Source organism: Sturnira hondurensis, unplaced genomic scaffold (assembly GCF_014824575.4).
Source record: "Sturnira hondurensis isolate 20B ecotype Veracruz unplaced genomic scaffold, ASM1482457v3 Scaffold0002597, whole genome shotgun sequence".
Lineage (NCBI taxonomy): Eukaryota > Metazoa > Chordata > Mammalia > Chiroptera > Phyllostomidae > Sturnira > Sturnira hondurensis.
This window is the reverse complement of record NW_028075228.1, coordinates 5,151,929-5,170,713: the sequence shown is the minus strand read 5'-3', so window position 1 is coordinate 5,170,713 and position 18,785 is coordinate 5,151,929. Positions and strand designations below refer to the sequence as shown.

General features: G+C 44.1%; 1 protein-coding gene across 2 annotated transcripts; it reads right to left on the bottom strand.

Moving 5' to 3' along the window:
* Positions 1–1,409: 1,409 nt before the first annotated feature.
* HSDL1 (hydroxysteroid dehydrogenase like 1) lies at positions 1,410–18,777 on the bottom strand. Of its 2 annotated transcripts, none has more exons than XM_037040292.1 (5): positions 18,684–18,777; positions 7,299–7,524; positions 6,142–6,587; positions 5,549–5,776; positions 1,410–2,200 (listed from the first exon to the last, which is right to left on the bottom strand). In XM_037040292.1, exons 2-5 carry the CDS (start codon positions 7,516–7,518, stop codon positions 2,102–2,104), a joined length of 993 nt encoding a protein of 330 aa, XP_036896187.1. In that variant the 5' UTR covers positions 7,519–7,524; positions 18,684–18,777; the 3' UTR covers positions 1,410–2,101. The 2 variants fall into 2 exon arrangements, with proteins under 2 accessions (XP_036896187.1, XP_036896186.1); XM_037040291.1 differs by lacking the exon at positions 18,684–18,777 and adding an exon at positions 8,162–8,219.
* Positions 18,778–18,785: the final 8 nt, after the last annotated feature.

Genomic DNA, 18,785 nt, shown 5'->3' with positions numbered 1-18,785 from the left:
AAGATTCTAAGTTTTGATCTTTCACTAACTGCACCAATCAGCTTATTTACATTCATCCTGCCAGGCAGAGAATTTTGAAACATTACTGACATGGTTTACTTATTCTCATCATGTAACAATGATTCAGTACCTGATCTGTAAATACAAAACACTGTTGTACCACATAACACCTTAGGTATAAATATGGTATTTTTCCCCACAAAGTTGCTGCTGCTTATTACACATCAAAGTTCAGGTCAATGTGGCATGAAGTCAATTTTTTTCTATTCTTAATTACAATAAATTGTTGGGTGAGGAAAAATGCTAAATGTGACCAAATAAAGGTTCCTAAGGTAACATACGAAGGTATGTTACCTTTTATGAAAGAAACGTAAAACCTTCAGTGTTACATAGTGCCGGTAGTGTGTAAGTTTTCATATCTGAATGTCTTCCTCTCATGTCTTGAAGGCCCGATCTGTAAGTGGACGAGCTTCTCAACCGAGTCCAAGTGACATCTGGAAATACTGAGGCAACGTTACCAGCAAATGTTACAATGTCTGAGTCCAAGTGACATCTGGAAATACTGAGGCAACGTTACCAGCAAATGTTACAATGTCTGAGTCCAAGTGACATCTGGAAATACCAAGGCAATGCTACCAGCAAATGTTACACTGTTACTGTGCTTGCAATAGAAAAGCATGTTTACACCTGCTCATAATGAAACATCATCTCAGGAGAAAACAATTCCACAAAAGTCCTGATTTCAACCAATTTCCTAGCTTATGCATCAGTTTCCCAATATTAAACTCCTAGTTTTTACTTTGTACATATTGTCATACTCATATAGTGATTTACAATTGTCAGAGCACTAGGTATGCGGTCTTCAAAATGTCTGGCTTAATAGGACCTGAGCCAAAAGCATTTTACAGCAGGTATCAATGCTAACCTATACTGTATATGGGCGGGGTGGGGGTGGGGAGGGTACATCATTATCTTCATACCAATAAAAATTTCACTTAAATGCTTAAGCTAATCACATGAACCAGGAATGAGCTTCTAACATTTTTCAACAGATACAATACATATCACACACATAATCTGTCCATATTTTAACCAGTATTCCATAAATACTTGATGTTTACACCAATAATGCCAATAGAATAAAATATTATTACATAGAAAAGTATATGAAAAGCAGATTTAACAAGATCTAAAGGGCTAAATTTCAATTATAAAATGGGTCATAGGCTGAGAAATCACTACTTATCCACAATAATCATAGATCAAGAGGTTAATGACAGTCAATCATTACATGTTCAAATCTAGGAATGAATTCCACCGTAGGTTAAAAAAAACAGAGTGTTGTAGGTAATATTGTACATGGCAAGCTTATAGCACAAAATTGGGTACAGTTTTTTGGTACAAAGAGGAATAATCTAGAATTTTAATACCCTGTAAGGTTCCACATTAAACCAGCTTGACAAAAAATTTTCTAAAGTAACTTCCCCATAAAGTTGCCCAGATGCACACAGCATCCAGACACACTCAGTTGTCTACAGAAACATCGTTGAAGAGCAGCATTTTCACACACAAACGACTAGAGCTAAACAATATTAACACACACTGATTTCTACCACTAATCGTACCGGCAACTTACTTATAAAATGACACTTGTAAATAGTCTTTCCTGATGAACATTTGAAAACCAATACTACAGGTTCATCTACTGAAATAATTTCCCTTAAAAGACAACATATGAAATTGTAAAAGGTGACAAGTCATGTTATAAGTGTATTTCAATATCAGATTGCTGTAGCTCCCAGAACAACATAAACCACACGACATTTGAACAGCTGGGGGGAAAAAGCATCAAAACTTAGGTTCCTCAATTGGGTCCTATGCCTCAGTCATTATTTACCCTGTGCCATCCATGTGGCCCTTGAGGTTTTTCCTCAGCATCCTCTACAAGTATTATGTTTGCTTTGCAAATGATGAATCAGCAGTATGCTAAATAACCAGAGATAAAAGAAAATACAGAAGATAAATTAAACATGTTCTTCCAAATGTCAGAATACTGTAGGTTCCCGTGAGTTGGCAGAACTTCCCAAACCATCATCCAGTTTCACGCTCTGCAGGATAAGGCGTCCTTACGTAAAGACCGATTGAGAATATTTGCTCCCCATACCCAGAGCCACTCAGGCATATACTGTGCAAAAAGAAACTAAAAATGAAAGAGAAAAGGTTGTAAGATTAGAACCCAAAGTCACTGACACTGAAATGTACAGATCAACACCTGACTTAATCCAACAACTATCACCAATCACTTTAAAGACAAAAAAGGAAAGAGATCTCAGGTGCTGCTTTACTTAGCACCTACTTTGCATAAGACCCTCTGTGAGACCTACGGGAACAGAAACATGATTGCCACCACCCCCTGTCTCAATGAGGACAGACCTACATGCAGTAATAGGATTCCATCTTTATTTGATACAAAGAGTATGTTAACTTGCTTAATTTGGTTAAAAACTACCAAATTATTCCAGAAGAAAGGCAGCTGAAGTAGACAAATGCATGCATGGTTAGTACTATGTGAGAAAACAGGTTGAGGGGCAGAATGGAGCCAAGCTAAACAGAAAAACTGAGTCAGAGACACCAGGACCCTAGCCCGCCGTCTTGAGACGTGAGGAAGATGGATGGCGTGGGGATCCAGGGAGGAGGCTCTGCTGATGTTGTTCTGCCACAAGGATTCTCAACCAGGGCCATTTGCCCCCCTCTCCCAGGGGACACAGGGCAATGTCTGGAAACATTACTGGTTGTCACAACTGGGGCAGTGGCACTACTGGGACCCAGTGGGTAGAGGTCAGGGATGGGCTGAACATCCTAAATGCACAGAACAGCCCCACAACAAGGAATTATCCAACCCCAAATTCCAACAGTGCTGCGCTGGAGAAATCCTGGGCAATGCTGAGAGATTTGTCAGTATCGCTCAAGTTACACTGAGTGAAATTTTCACTGCCTTTTATGTTAAGAAAAGGAGATGGACAGGCCCCTGGCAAGTGCTGAAATTCTAGCCTAGGTTACTCTGCACCTCCAGGGAACCACACCAAGTAAGGAGGGGTCCCAGTACGGTGAACAGCGGGGGACAGGCTCACAGCAGGTTCCATAGGAGCTCCAGCTTACCACCTCAGAGCCTAGGGCCCAGTATTTCGTGTGGAGCCACGGGTAACTTTCTGGGGAAAAGACTAAGGTCTCCGGACCTCTTTAAACAACTATGATCTCATGGGGGGAAACACACTGGATAGTCCTCCTTCGACCTGCTGTCCTAAAGCAAGAGGTTCTAAATCCGAGGAGATGAAAGAAATCCACTTATTATCCCTGAGGAGGACCCTGTAAGTAATATAGCACTCGAACATGTAGGCACCTGAGACAGACTAGATAATTGGATCCCCCTTCAAAGTACATTTTGTTCAGTCTTTATTTACTGGAGGAAAAAAATCAGCATCTAAAAATCTGTTCTCAATTTCCATCCATGACCACTATCTGTTGCAGGGGGACCAGCGTCAAGGCATATTTTGACAGTTTCTGAAGGCGCCAATGAGGTTTCAGCATCCTGGGCAGCAAGGTGGAAAGAGCTTGGTGGAAAGGGCTCGTGGAATAGGAGGGGGAACTTCACCCCAGGTACTGACAGCTGAGCTGGAGGGGCTGACCCACGGACCTGTCTGAGCAACCACAGCCACTGGAAAGGAATGCCAAGGCTCTGGGAGCACTGAACTGCAGAAAAGCACCCAAAGTGAAGAGGAGGAGGATGTGAGTGTATCTCTAAGAGAGAGAGGAGGGTGGGTTTTGGGTTCTGTAAGGCTTTGCGCATGCTCAGGACTCCTGACCAGTCTGTCGGACCTAAGAAAGGAGCTGGCCTTCCCCTGCAACAAAGCCCAACACGAGGGCTTCAAACCCAGTTGTTGGCCTGGCTCCCTGGACCCTCACCCACATCTCAACACGCAGCCTCAGGGCCTTCTCATTTCCACCGAGCTCCACCTCTCCCGCAATGCCATGTTTTCCTTCCCAATAGCAACACAGAGTATGTGTGGACAAATACCTCAAAAGCAGGGAGAAATTCTGAAGACTATGAGCCAGTCAGATTCTCCCACTCCACTCTCCACTCCCCAGAGCTTTCCCTATAGATCCTACCACCCGGAACACAGTCTCGATGTTCCTAAGCAAGAGACTCACTGGTCAAGCTCTCAAATTCATTGTTTTTTCAATCCAACACATAAGCAGCATGTTTCCGGCTTTTATGTCAAGATCACAAACAGAAAGTTCTAAAGGAAAAGCTGTTTTTCTGTTGGACTTACTACGTGTTCAAAGTGGACAACTGAATACTGCCGAATGCCACTTCTGAAAGTAGGAAATGCTCCCAAATCAATGTTAGTAACTACTTAACAATTAAAGCAAATCCTCTGATTCCTTTCTAGCTATTTTTAAAGTCTGAATCATTTTTGCTTGCAAATCTTTATTAAGACAACTAGCATAATACACATAAGATGCAATTGTTAAATTATATGAAATGGTTGCCAAGAAAGCGAAGATGCCATGGTTGTGAGTCAATTCTAACTGCTCCTGATTAGAAATGCTAATTTCTAATTTCTAAGGAAATGAGGATGTGTGTAAGGAAGGCTGAGGCATGGGTCAGGAGTGAGAAAATGCGCTCCCTAACCTCTGTGCAAGCGCATCAAAAACAATCTCTTGCTCTGGTTGGGTAGCTCAGCTGGTTAGAGCATCATCCCCATACACCAAGGTTGCAGGTTCAATCCCTGATCAGGGCACATACAAGAAGCAACCAATGAACGATAAATAAGTGAAATAGCAAATTGATGTTTCTCTTCTCTCTCTCTTTTCTGCCCTCTTCCTCTTTCTCTAAAATCGGTTTTTAAAAAATTAAAAAAAAAACACTTTTCACACAAACACAGACACGTTCTCAGTAAACTGGTGGGAAATTACTTTCGGTGCCATCTTTGAAGCAGCTTCAAGAAGCGTCACACACACGGCTGTGCTGAGTACTGCTGGAGACAAGCTGCACGCACCAAGGTCACCTTCAGTTCTCGGTCCCCTCTGTCACTGGGGCCTCCTCTCTGCTCAGCAATCCACTGACAGTTCCCCAGGCACTTCACTCTCCTTTCTTTGCAATTATTATTTCCAAGCTCCTCACTCTCTCAAGCCTCACCCTCCCTCCGCCTCACCCTCTGGTTCCGTGTGGACCCGACTTCACAGGAGCCGTCAGACAGGGTCCCTCATCTTCCAAGTGGTCTCCCAGCCTCTCCACTCTCCTCCTCCACTTTCTAGTTGTTTTTGAAGTCCACATTACTTCCCCTCTACTTGTGTCTCAGTCCTACTTCCACAAAAGAGTATTTGGTGACTTACCAGATCCACTAAGAGTATCAGGTTTAAGTGTCATAATTTGCAATTCCCATCTTTCAGCCTTAGGCTCCAGTCAGATTCTCATGCACCACTAAAATATTAGAAAGGTTTAGGATGCATTAAAATAATCCCAACAGTGAATGCATGCTGTTACCTGGATAGAATGGGACCAGTATCCTGTGGTCCTCTTTGAAATGCCAAGGGTCGAAACGGCATGATGTGCGTACACTCTGGGTGAAGGCGCCAGCCACGGGCACCTGTGCAGAAAGCTGCCAGGCGCAGTCACATTGGTAGCCACATAGAATGGGATCAGACTCTGCACAAAGATTCCTTTAGAAGCATATTCATACTGCAACGCTCTGCTGAAGTGGTCTAAATAAGCCTGTTAAAATGAAGCAGGGGGAAAGACTTCTAGTATCCTGGAACTTGGAAGAAAACTCAGGAGAGTAAAAAGGCTTATTATCATTCCAGGAAAAAAATACAGCATAAGCAAACATGAGTTGCCAACAGACAGCTCAACAAATGGGGCCAAACCACTGTAATAAATTTCCTATCACATTATGATTTCATTTCCAATCATAAATACATTCGAGTCCCAGTCAGGGCACATGCCTGGGTCGCAGGCCAGTTCCCGGAAGGGGACACACGAGAGGCAACCATACACTGATGCTTCTCTCCCTCTCTCCTTCCCTTCCCCTCTAAAGATAAATGAAAAATCTTAAAAAAAAAAAAAAAGAAATACATTACCTTAGAAGCAGAATAGGCAGCCAGCTGGGGGGTGGGTTTGCAGCAGGAGCCAGAGGAGACAGTGACAACCGCGCCTTTCTTTCTCTCCACCATCCCGGGCAACACCATGTGGACCATCAGACTAGCCGCGGCAATGTTTACATTTATGATGTCCCAGAGTTTGTCTTCAGAGACCTGTGTAAAATACTGAGGGTAGGGATAAAACACGCCCACGTTATTTACCAAGATGCCAATGTCTTTGTCTCTCAAGGCTTCTCGAATCGGGTCATAGATCTCACGGCCATTGCTGAAGTCTGCCACTATAATATCAGTTTCTACTTTGTAGGTGTCAGCAATGTCTTTAGCAACTATCTGCAACTTCTCTTGGTTCCGACTAATCAGGACGATGCTGAGACCACGGCTTGCTAACTCTTCTGCATAGGCTTTTCCAATCCCATCTGTTGCACCTACAATACAACCAGGAAAAGTGAGCATACTCGTTTCATGGCGAGATCTTTAAAATGAACCTTAAATACCCCTCTTGCATTTCTGGGCTTACTCAGAAGACTCACACTAAAGTAAAGCAAGTTCTAATACTGATCAGTCAAGCACAATGTCACAATATAAATGACACACGCTAGTCAAACACTCTCCCAGACAGGAGAGTGTTCCTGTTCCTGTTCCTGTTCTTTGCCTACACTCTCTGACAGGTAGGCAAAGAGTTGTTTTACATTCACCAACTTGATAAGGAGACACAGTAGGAAAATGTTTTCAAACATATATCTGGCTTGCACAAGTGCCAGGAGACACTTTCCCAGGAAATGGTAAATGTAAATGATATTTAAAATAAGGAAAGCACTTTTGAAAGTGGTGACAGTTTGTAAAGACAATTTCAAAACAGAGCAAAAAGGAAAAGCAAAGCGTAGGAAGGTGGAGCTGGAGCAGCACTGGGAGTAAGAGAGGATGGAATAAGGACAAAAGTCCCAGGGAAATTCTTCCAAGATGATGGCAGTGAGAGACTGTGAACATAATCACAACAGTTTTTTTTAATCAACAAGTTCCCACGAAAAGTCACATTAAATTCAGTAACTCCTTGAATAATGCACCCAAGTTAAAAAACACACAGAAAAGATTATTTTGACATTCAATTAGAGAGGAACTGAAATCTCCTTTCTTACCACTCACGACTGCCCATCTGCCATACTGCTTGACCAGGTCGGCTCTGCTCACCAGGCGAGGGACGAAGTGCAGCCTGATGAGGGTGTAAAAGTCACAGATGACGGTGATGCTTTTCCTGGCCGTATACCAGGCTCCGACCAGGGCTAGAGCCTCCATGTAGCAATTGCACGACCTGGCGATTTCTCTGTACAAGAGGTAGAAGCTGTCGACGGCAGCCATGGCAGCCTGCGGGGAATGGAAAGAGAGGTGTTCTTTGCTTGATAAGTTAAAGAAACATGCAGAGCCGAGTGAAGAAAAATATCTGAGGACATCAAAACTGAGTGAGTTTGCATACAAACAACACTAATAGTTCAAATTCATGCATGGGTCCAGGAAAGTTAACATTTGTAGTTTATAAAGTTCTTCTCTTCCAAGGAGACTAGTCAATACAACTACCAAGAGTTACAAAATTCCTACTAAAATTCAAGCACTTGTTGTTGATACAGAGATAAACACAATATGCTCCGTGCCCTAAAAAAGCTCCGAGCTCAGTATAATGACATGCACAGACTTTTTACTTTATATAACAGATGAGAGGGGTGTATATTTCTTTGCTTTATTCATAATGAGCAAGTGCAAAGGCCTACTGCCCACAAAGAGGCAAAGCAGAAGAACCAGAGGTAATATTAAGACATGGCCTTAGCTGCAAAGAGCTTACAGCCTGTTTGAGACAAAATTAAATAATAAGCTTTCACATAAATAATATCCACAAATGTATATTTAAAAAGAAATACTCCCCCAGCGGGCCAGTGTGGCTCAGTTGGTTGGAGCACTGTCCTATAAATGAAAGGTTGCAAGTCTGATTCCAGGTCAGGGCACATACCTAGGTTGTGGGTTCAATTCCCAGTCCAGGAGTGTGCAGGAGGCAACCAACTGATGTTCCTTTCTCACATCAATGTTTCTCTCTCTCTCTTCCTTTCTCTTTAAAAAACAATGAAAAAGATACCCTGGGGTAAATATAAAAAAAGGAGAAGAAATACTACCTAAACTCAAAGACATTGTTTTCTCAAATGACAATGGGGTAAACACTCCTCCATCTTCCCAGGTTAGTTTGTACGTGATTATCTCTGCCTGGGCCCTTGACATTTGAGAAAAGAAAAGCCCAATACAACTCTCGGGCTAGATGTCCCCGTGGCAGACATTTACAAAGCACCTACTATATTCCACGTACTGTGACGGATGCTAAGGATCCAATGGTGAATTAAATAACTGTACCTAGGAGAAGAAACAAACATCTAACAAAACAATTTTAAATGCCATATGAACTGGTGCACATGTGCCTGCAATCAGAGATGAGCCTGCAGAGGTAGACAAAGGCCAGGCATGCCCAAGATCGATGAACTTCACCCTGCACTCGACCTGGGGAGCCCATGAGCCCACTGTGTACTACCCGCAGGGACAAAACAGCACACACACCAGAACAGGCTACAATGAGATCACAGGGACCTCAGATACACACAAACACAAGGATATTTATTATAGAAAACTGATTTTGAGCCAACATATATGTACATCAAACTTCTGAGATTAGTGTCTTTTATAAAAATCCCATTAAAAGAGAAAAAAACAAATCTTGAAACTAAGAAAACACCCAAATAGCAGCAAAACTTGACCTAAGCTTAAGGTAGAATGAGCGAATTCCCTCCCACTCTACTATAATGTGAGCTCAACCAAGTTGCAGAGTAAAAAATGAACTAAGCAGAAGAAAATAAATTAACCATGAATGGATATGTTTATATAGGAATGACACAATACTGGGATTAAAAGGCACATAAAATAATTTTAAAACTATTGAATATACATATGAATATATATGTCAAGTATTAACATTTGCAGTCCAAATTACAAACCAAAAAAAAAACATACAAAGGAAACATGACAGACTGAAGAAATGGATAGGCAACAGGATTCTTAAATGACCCACAATAAGGATATAATCCCTCATCAAACAAAATGTTTTATATTGCTATAATACTGCTAATTAAGTTGATCTGACACTAAAGAAGTTAAAGAATGTTTTTCTCAAATAACGATACAAAAGTGACTGAAGTTGGACTACCTTATTTCCTATACATAAGATGCTACATACCAAGAATCTGTTCGTAGAAACCCCCTACAAGAAGAAGGCCAAGATTGATCATGAAAACATTATACAGTTATATTAAGTGTACAAACCAAATACCGAAAATCAACCCAATGCTCCTTCGGGGTAAATTTTCCCCATGGACCACCCTGGCTACGGTTTCCCGAAATACAAAGTTGATCCCAAGATCAACCAAGTATAGACTGAAGGTGCCTCTCCCCTGACCAATCCACCAGACCACGGGCTGTAACACTCCTCACTGCCCCCAGCGACTCTGAATACTTTTAAAGTTAGGATCATTTGTCTCAAAACAGTTCCTTCTTTTCCTGCTGTGCATGAATGCCTCTCCAAGTTTCCAGACACTGGACAAGAGGGAGTGCCGTGCCGCCCCTTTCCAAGGGTCCCTTGCTCCACCGTCTCCATACACGGCTGAGGCAGCTGCCTGCCGGGTGTGCCCGGGCCCACCATGGTATCACAGTGCTCGTGGTGGTCGTCGCAGTCCCTGAATAGGATTAACAGCAAGATTACTGAAGAAATAACCAAAATAGTTATTTCTTACAAGAAAGAACATAAAAAAACCCTGAGATTTGATGTCAAACCAGCCTAAGCTGAGAGTTTCTGAAATAACATTTGAAAGAGTACATGTGCCTTTGTCATAACTAATCAAATACTAGGCCGTGACGTGCAAAAGAGGACGACTCGTACGCACTAGCACTTTTCAAACAAAATGTAACAAACTAGAAATAACAAAACTATGACAAAAAACAAGACACTTGGAATATTCAATCTTTTGTTCTAAATAACAGGTGGGCATACAGCTAAGATGTTAAAACAATGTTCTCAATGGAAAATGAAATACCACATGTCAAGATTCCATGACTCTGGGTGGTAACCAAAGTCACGCTTCTGGGAAAAGTAATTGTACGAAGCGCACGTAACAAGGTTCTAGCTTAAAAGAGGGAGGTCTGATATGCCTTATGGAATGACCTCACACTAATGAGAAACTGAATCGCTTTCCCCTCAAACACAATTTTTTCCAAGAATTTGAAAGATGTTTGACTACAAAGGAGTTTCCTGATTTTTCTGTTCTAGTTATTAACTTCCCTAGTTTTCCTTTTACCTTCTCTGCCAGTTCTAGGCCTCCAGGAACATGCTGTTCAGTCCCTCGTTAAGACTAATCTGTGAACAAAAACCAACACAAACTCCTTTTCTGCCCTGGCTGGCGTGGCTCAGTGGATTGTGCACCGGCCAGCAATCAAAGGGTCACGGGTTGGATTCCCAGTCCCGGCACATGCCTAGGTCACTGGCCAGATCTCCAGATGGGGGCGTGTGAGAGGCAACCACAAAATGATGTTTCTCTCCCTCTCTTTCTCCTTCCCTTCCTCTCTCTCTAAAAATAAATAAATCTTTAGGGGGGGAAAAAACAAATTCCTTTATTTTGCCCTCATAGCTCAGATGGGAGAACTTTATATACAACTTAGATCAAAGATTTTTTTAAATTAAGAAAGCACAAGAATTCTTATGCTGTGACTCCTTCTACAGGCAGCAAAGCATTTCCTCATCTCAGAATAAGGAAGACACTAAAAGCACCTGGTGAAAGGCTTGGCTGGAATGCCACTCAGCTCCTGCACCTTTCTTCAGGAATATTTCATCCAATGGGACAGAGCCTGTTCAAAGAGCTCAGAGAGCGATGGCGCTCTGCACAGACATCGGCAGCTTAGGGCATGATGTGCAGGAAGAGGCTGGCAGCCCAGGAACAGAGGCGGACACAGCCATCCTCCCTCTCTTCCTCTTCCCCTGGTGCCCACCTGGGCTTTCCCCAGGGCCTCATCCTTCTCTCTGCAAACCACCTTCCTGTGTTCCACCTGCAGAGCACTTGAACTTCCACATGACTGCAGCCACCTGGCAGACTTTCTGTCTGGCCCACCTGAGCTCAGGTATCCAGCACTTGTCTAATCCGCTGGCAGAGGCAGCAGGGAAAAGTGTTCTGCGGTATTTGGAGCAGTTTCTTCTAGCCTGTGAGTGAGCAGGTGCTGTAAGAATGAGGAAATGAAAAGAAATTCTGGTACACCTTTTCCCTCTCTTTCCACCCTCAACACTGCATTATAACTGTTCTGTTTTTGAACCAACCTCAGGAGGCTGAGTTCCTGTAGGGCGAAGGCCAAATCTTACTCCTCTGTGCCTCCAGTGCCGCCCACAACCCCTGGAACAGAGCAGGAGCTCAACAGACGTCGGTGGCGTCAAGCTGTGCTACCTGGTCTCTGCTCAGCTCCCAGGCCGCTTTCCCACTGAGCTCTCGGTCCCCACTCCCTATCCTGTTCCCCCACTCCAGAGGGGACCGCCCGACTCCTCTGATCCTTTATAGAAAGGAAACCCTCACATGCAAAACCCACCAGGGACCCCCGGCTCAGATCCAGCAGGAGAGACGTACCCACTTTGGGGGTGAGTTGAGAACAGTCACATCAAGGGACTTCAACCCCAGGCTGGCCCTGCTTCTCAACTCTACCTATTCCATTCCCCTTCATCATCTTGTTGAAGGAATACCATCACCGTATTTGAACATTATAGTTCCACCACAGACAAACACATCAAACATCTATTACCGCTGCTATATTTTTTAAAGTCACAGAGAATCAGGGGGCTGACGACATTCTGGGTCTGGTCTTCAGCCCTGAAGTACAGTAAGGTAACTGGATCATGCCCCAGACACAGCTTGAGTTGGGGAGAGCTGACTCACACCAACCAAACTCACAGAAGACTGAAAAATTCCAATGCAAATTTATTTATGAATAATAGCCAAGAAGCCTAAGCACATACAGTCACTGATCTGTAGGAAAGACTATGTGGAAATCCCAACTATCAGAAGAGCAATGAAGAAAACTACATGCTGGACGCTGAGGCCCACCCCAAGTACGCCAAGAGTCCCTGCCCCCTGTGTACACAGAACTCCGTGAGAGATGAGCAGAAGGACTCAATGCCATGGGGTGAGAATGCTACTGAAGAAGGTGTAAGACTCTTCTGCGCAGACAGGAGGAAGGGCCCAGCACTGTGAAAGACCCAGCCTGCCAGGAAACAGGGACAAGTTCAATGTGCTTACAGCACAGGATGTGCGCCTGAGGCTGGGAAGGGGAGTGGGAGGGAAGGCCAGGGGATGAAATGTCTTTTGGCAAATGGTAGCGTTTGGCCTTACTCTTTGAGTAAGGCCCTCAGGCTGAAGGAAGGAGCTAACAGGGTTCGCTGTGGAAGTTAGGGAGCAGAAGTGGCGCCGGCAGGAAGTGAAGCGTGCTGAACACTGGTCCATCCCGATGGGGACGAAGCAAGGCTGGATTGAGAGAGAACACACGGCTTTGTGACTGATTCCTTGGTGCTCCTCAGACACACCATTTTCACATTTGTTCATAACTTGATGGACCGTAAATGGTAAATAACAGGAAATTATACATTTCTTATATTCTCTCAATCATCTTCTCTACCCTTAAGTGCATGATGGAAAATAATGTCTTGTTTTTTAAAACCTCATCCGGGGGTGTGTTTACTGATTTTTAGAGAGAAAGGGAAATATGGATGTGAGAGAAACATCAATTGGTTACCTCCCGTACCTACCCCCACAGGGGATCAAACCCACAATCTTTTGGTGAATGGAATGACACTCCAACCAACTTAGTCACTGGCCAGGGCAATAATGTCTTTTTAATGAAAGGAGAGGTAATTCCAAGAAAGCTCATTTAAAGGAGTGTAATACACATTTAAGTCTAGATGCCGACCAAAATGTGTGCAGACACTGAGCTGCCAACTTGCTTTGGAGGTTTGACTAGTTAATTTCTCTGTGGATAAGTATTAGTCTAAAACGTGGAGAAATCCATGATTTAGAAAGCAACACTAAATCACAGGGAAATTTTGGTCCCTGTACAACCTACCTTAAAAGTTATTATAAAGCTTTGTTTTCTTGCCTCTAAAGAAAATTTAAACATCAAGCGAGACACAGTAAAATACTAAGGAGAACAGTGAGCAGGAAAACACTAAGTCAGAACCTCCCAAAATAGGGAAAGAAGAGCAATTCCCACCCTGACTGGTGTGGCTCACTGGGATGTGTGCCATCCCACTAACAGAAAGGTCACTGGTTCCATTCCCAGTCAGGGCGTATGTCTGGGTGACAGGCCAGGTCCCCTTTGGGGGATCGCAAGAGGCAACTGATCTTTGTTTCTCCCCCTCTCTTCCTCCCTCCCTTTCCCTCTCTAGAAAAATACATAAATAAAATCACTTTTAAAAAATAAGAGCAATTCTCTGTTGTCTATGAGGCATTTTGGACTCCAGCAAGGCAATATTCATCAGGGCTAGTTCATGGAGCACACGTACCTTAGGTAAACTGTGGGCTCTGAGCGACCATGATGTCAATGTAGGTTTACCTTTGGTAAGAAGGTGCCACTCTGGTGAGTGATGTTGATAACGGAGGAGGCTCCGCATGTGTGGGAGAAGGAGGTATATGAGAAATCTTTGTACCTTCCTTTCAATTTTATTGGAAACAAAAACTGCTCCACCAAAAGTCATAAGATGAAAAGCCTTAAAAAAAACCCTTAACAGTAACATTATAACTATACAAGTGTCATGGGAAAATTATGATCAGAACTACAAGGAGCAGAGTCACCTCCTGAAAGCACAACTGCTGTGGCTGTAACATTATCCGGGCCTACAACTCACCTGATGCAACTCAGCAACCGAATCTGCTACGGGCGTACACACTGTGGGTTCGGTTCTATTGTGCACCCGCATGAAAACCTTCCTGAATCAAGAGTTCTGGGAAAAGTGGTTTTGCATGAAACACAGATATCACCAGGCTATCCAAATGAATAGCACCTGGGGTAGACGGTAAATGAACATAAGGCAGACTGACGAAAATGCTGTCAAAGAAAACAAAGCAAGTATTACAAAGCCCCACCAGTGAGGCATTGTGGTTGTCTGAATCACGCCCCACTGCTCCCCGCCAAGATGCCTACCTCCTAATCCTCAACCACTGTAAATATGCCACTTTATGCAGCAAAGAGGACTCTGCTAAGAGGTACAATTAAGTTAAGGATCTTGAGATGGGGAGATTATCCTGGATTATCCAGGTGGTCTCATGTGATCACACCAGAGTCAGAGAAGTAACCAAGAAACAGAGGTCAGAAAGAGACAAGGACAGAGAGATTTGAAGATGCTAAACTGCTGGATTGGAAGACGGAGAGAGGAGTCGAGAGATGCAGGCCCCTCCAGAATCTGGCAAAGGCAAGGAAATGGATTCCTCCCTGGAGCCTCCAAAGGGACAGCCCCGCGGATACCCTGACTCTGGCCAAGTGAGACTGACTGCAGGCTTTCTGACCTCCAGAACTGAAAGAGAACAAGTCTGTATCATTTTAAGGCACCAAGTTTGTGGTTATTTGTTACAGAAGCCATCGGCAATTGATAGAGGGATGGACAGACAGTCTAGTTTTCAGGACAGTAAAAAGACAAGTTTAAAATTCTGCAACACCCTTTAAACCAAAATCTTCAAGTGTATTCAGGAAGCAGAAAGTAGACTCAGAGATTCCTATGATATTCAAGTGACTGGGATAGACCTGCGGTGGTCCTCGCCATCCTCGCCAACAGCCGGCACTGTAAAACTTCTCAGTAACGCTCCATGGCATGGACTTTATTTTCATGAACATTTTCACAGGAATTTTACTTCCTGCACACAGTCCGAATCTATCTATGTGCTCAGCGCTCAAATCCTATCTGTCTTTCTCGAACTAGCTCAAGCCCCATTGCTCCCCCCCAGTGTAACCCCAGCATTCACTGATGAGCATCAGTGGCACGCCAGGCCCTGGGGAAGAACCAGAGGCCCCACGCCCCTTCCCTTCCCTTCTTAGCTCATGGCAGGAGCCCCCACCTCTGAGTTCCACTCTCTCTCTCTCACCAACATGGCACTTACTGCACTGCTCGGCATTCTACTTAAGTGTTTCATTTGTCTCTATCTTGGTCTCTATCTTGGTTCCCCAACGAGAGCCCAGGCCTCTTGAGGGCAGGAGTGTTATCTAAAATTAACTTTTCTGTAATTTAAAAAAATGGAAAAATACACATAAAAGTTGTCCAAAGAATAATAAATCAAAGCGCCCACACAGTCACCCTACTGCGTAAATAAAGCCAGTCTTAGAAGCCCCATCTGCTGCTTCCCTGACCACATCCCCTCTGCCACTCTGGGGGTAACCACTCTCCTAAATTCTGACATAATCATCCCCCTCCCTTTCTGAAGTAGTTGTGCTATTACCCCAGCATAGATTCTGAAATCACTGTATTCTTGTTTTTCGCCTGGTTTTGAACCTTATATAAAAGAATCACACTGCGTGCATTCTTTGGTGACTTATTTCTTCACTCAGCACTGTTTCTGAGATTCATCTGTGCCCCGGAGCTTGAGGCACACCTTCTTCACTGCACACTACCTCCTGGTACAAACGTACTATATTCTTACACCCATTCTATTGCTGACAGGCATTTGGGTTGTTTTGCTGGTTCCCACTTTACAATTATATTCAGCAGTGTCATGGACATTTTTTTTTGCATGTCTCCTGGGCACATGTGTAAGTTTCTCAAAGAGATAAGCCTAAGAGTCAAATTGCTGGGGCATAAGACATCCATGTATTCAAGAAGACACTGCCAAAGTGGCTGAACCAATGTGCACACCCGCAGCAGTGTGAGTTCACGCAGCCTCTTCTTCAGCAGCTGGCAATATCTAACAGTTCACCTGCTGCCCACGGGGGACCGTGAAACAGGATCTCACTATGGTTTTAATCGACATTTCCTGATTACTAATAAAGTTGACTGGCATTCTGCTAATGTTCATGTGTTTTTCTCATCTCTGAAATGCCTATTCCTAGCTTTTGCCTCATTTCTATTGTGTTGTCTTTTTATTTCAGAATTGTAAGAATTCTCTCTATATCCTAGATACCCATTCTCTGTATGCTTTGTCTCCTTACAGTACATTCAATCAACTGATGTCTCCATTTTAATGTGGACAAATTCATCAATATTTTTTCTGTACAATTTATGCTTTTGTTTTATTTCAGGAATCTCATCTTAGCCCCAGGTTAGAGAGATGTTTTTCTATATTATTTACTAAAAGTTTTCAGTTTTGTTTTTCAGACTTAAAGTCTTTAATCCCCCCTGTGGCTACATGAAGCTGTGAAGCTAAGATCATACCCATCTTTAACATTCCTCCTCTGGACCTGGCATGGGTGCTGTGTACGCAATAGTTATTTAATAAACCGAAGCAAATACTGCTTTGCATTCAGTGCTCAAATTTCATTCTCGAGGAGGAAACTTACAAAGCTTCTCAAACCTGGTGTCAGTAGTCTGACAGTCACAGTGACATGCAATGACTTTTTCAAATCCCCCCGCCTTCCTCTGCCCCCTTTGTGCATCATTAACCTGAATTCATGAAGAGCCGAGTAGAAGCGGAATTAGGTGCTCATCTAAGGGCCAATGCCCCTCAGTTTCAGGTCTCCATTTGTGATGTAAAAATTAAACTAATAACAGCATCTACTCCTAGGTGTACACCAAAGATAACTAAAAACTTATGCTCACACAAAAACTTGTATAAAGCAGCACTATTCACAATAGCTACAAAGTGGAAACAACCCAACTGTCCACCCACAATGAATGAACAGGCAAGCAAAATGTGGTCTGTCCACAAAATGAATAAAAAGAATGAAGTAATGACTCATGTTACAACCTAGACAAACCTGTAAGACATTATGCAGAGTGAAAAAAAGGCAAAAGACAGAAAAGACCAAATATCATGATTCCATTTACATGAAATGTCCAGAAAAGGCAAATCCACAGAAACAGAAAGTAGATTAGGGTTGCCCAGGGCCAGGGGAGTAGAGGAAAATAGGGAGTGGCCTGCTAATGGGGTGAGGCTTCTCCGGGAGACGGGAATGTTCCGGAATGAAATATTCCCAGTGTGCAGTGATGGCTGCACACTGAATGTGCTTCTATGAAAAGCATACTTTTAAATGGCTAATATGGCAAATTTTATGTGATGTAATTTATCTTAATTAAAAAACCATTCCATGCCCCTAAACTCTTACTGTAGGGATTAAAACCACAGACTGAAAAGACTTCCTGGATTCGAATCTGGGCTCCCCATGTAAGAGCTGTGTTTTGGGTGAAGGTGAAGTTTCCTCACCTCTGAGCTTTCTTTTCATCACCTATAAACATGGGGATAATAGTTCCTAAGATTATAATGATAAGTAAGTCCTCTGACCGCCACATAAAACACTTTGCTCAATAAACCCTAATGTCACTATCGTACAGTGTTCAGTGTTAGCTATGGGCTACTTGTGGTGGTCAGAGTTAAAACTGAGAGCTGGCTTTATGCACAAGACTCTTAAGTGCTTTATTCCTGCAGGCTCACTTATTCTCTCATCAACCGTTTCAGGCAGTATTATAATAATCATCTCCAGTTTAAAGAAGGGAAAACTAAGGTAAAGTGACATGGCCAGGGCCCCACAGCTAAGAAGCGGGCGGTGGTGATTTCAGACCAAACTCTATGGAAGTCCAGAACTCTGGCTGGCGGCCCCACTGGGAAACTCCAAGGAGGGCATCTTGCTGGCATCACGGGGGGCCGCAGGGTTTGCTGGGTTGCGTCTGGGCTGCACGCTCCTTGGGACGGGGAGCTGCCTCACGGGTCTCCAGAACTCCTCCCTTCCAGCACCTATCAGGGCCAAGCAAGCCCGAGCAAGGGACGGCCGCTTCAGGAGCTGGTGGTGCCATTTCTTCGAGCGCTACCTTATTCTGAATTACTTCTAATTCAGAAAAAAATCCCACTCAAACCAAGTCCTTTGGTGATGAGAATAAAGAAGCATGGACTGAGTAATTTTTCAGAGCCTCGTGAGGAGCACCTGGATCAGGGTCTGGGTGAGGGGGAGACCAAACGCTTGGGGTGGGTGGGGCCCAAGATCTGCCTGGGGGGAGGGGACGGGCCCAGCACAGAGGGTCCTCTGGGGTGCAGCGCCGGGATGGAGTTGGGGAAGGGCGCTCTGGGTTTGGGGAACACGGGTGTGGAGGGAGAGGTGCTGAGCGCAAGGGTCTAAGGAAAGGGAGGGAGGAAGCGGTCCCAAATACCCACCGCGCAGAAAGACAACAGTCCCGGGGGGCGTGGCGCGGAGGGAGGAGCGGGCCAAGACTCCGCATGCACCAAGGGGCACCGGGGGGTTCTAGGGCCCAGGGTCGGGTGCTGGGGTCCCGGTACCTGCAAAAGCGGCGCAGTCTCCAAGCCGGTCTCGGTGTACTCGCGCGACCGCCACCCCCGTCACCACCGCCGCAGCTGCCTTGGGCCGCGCCCCCACGTGAC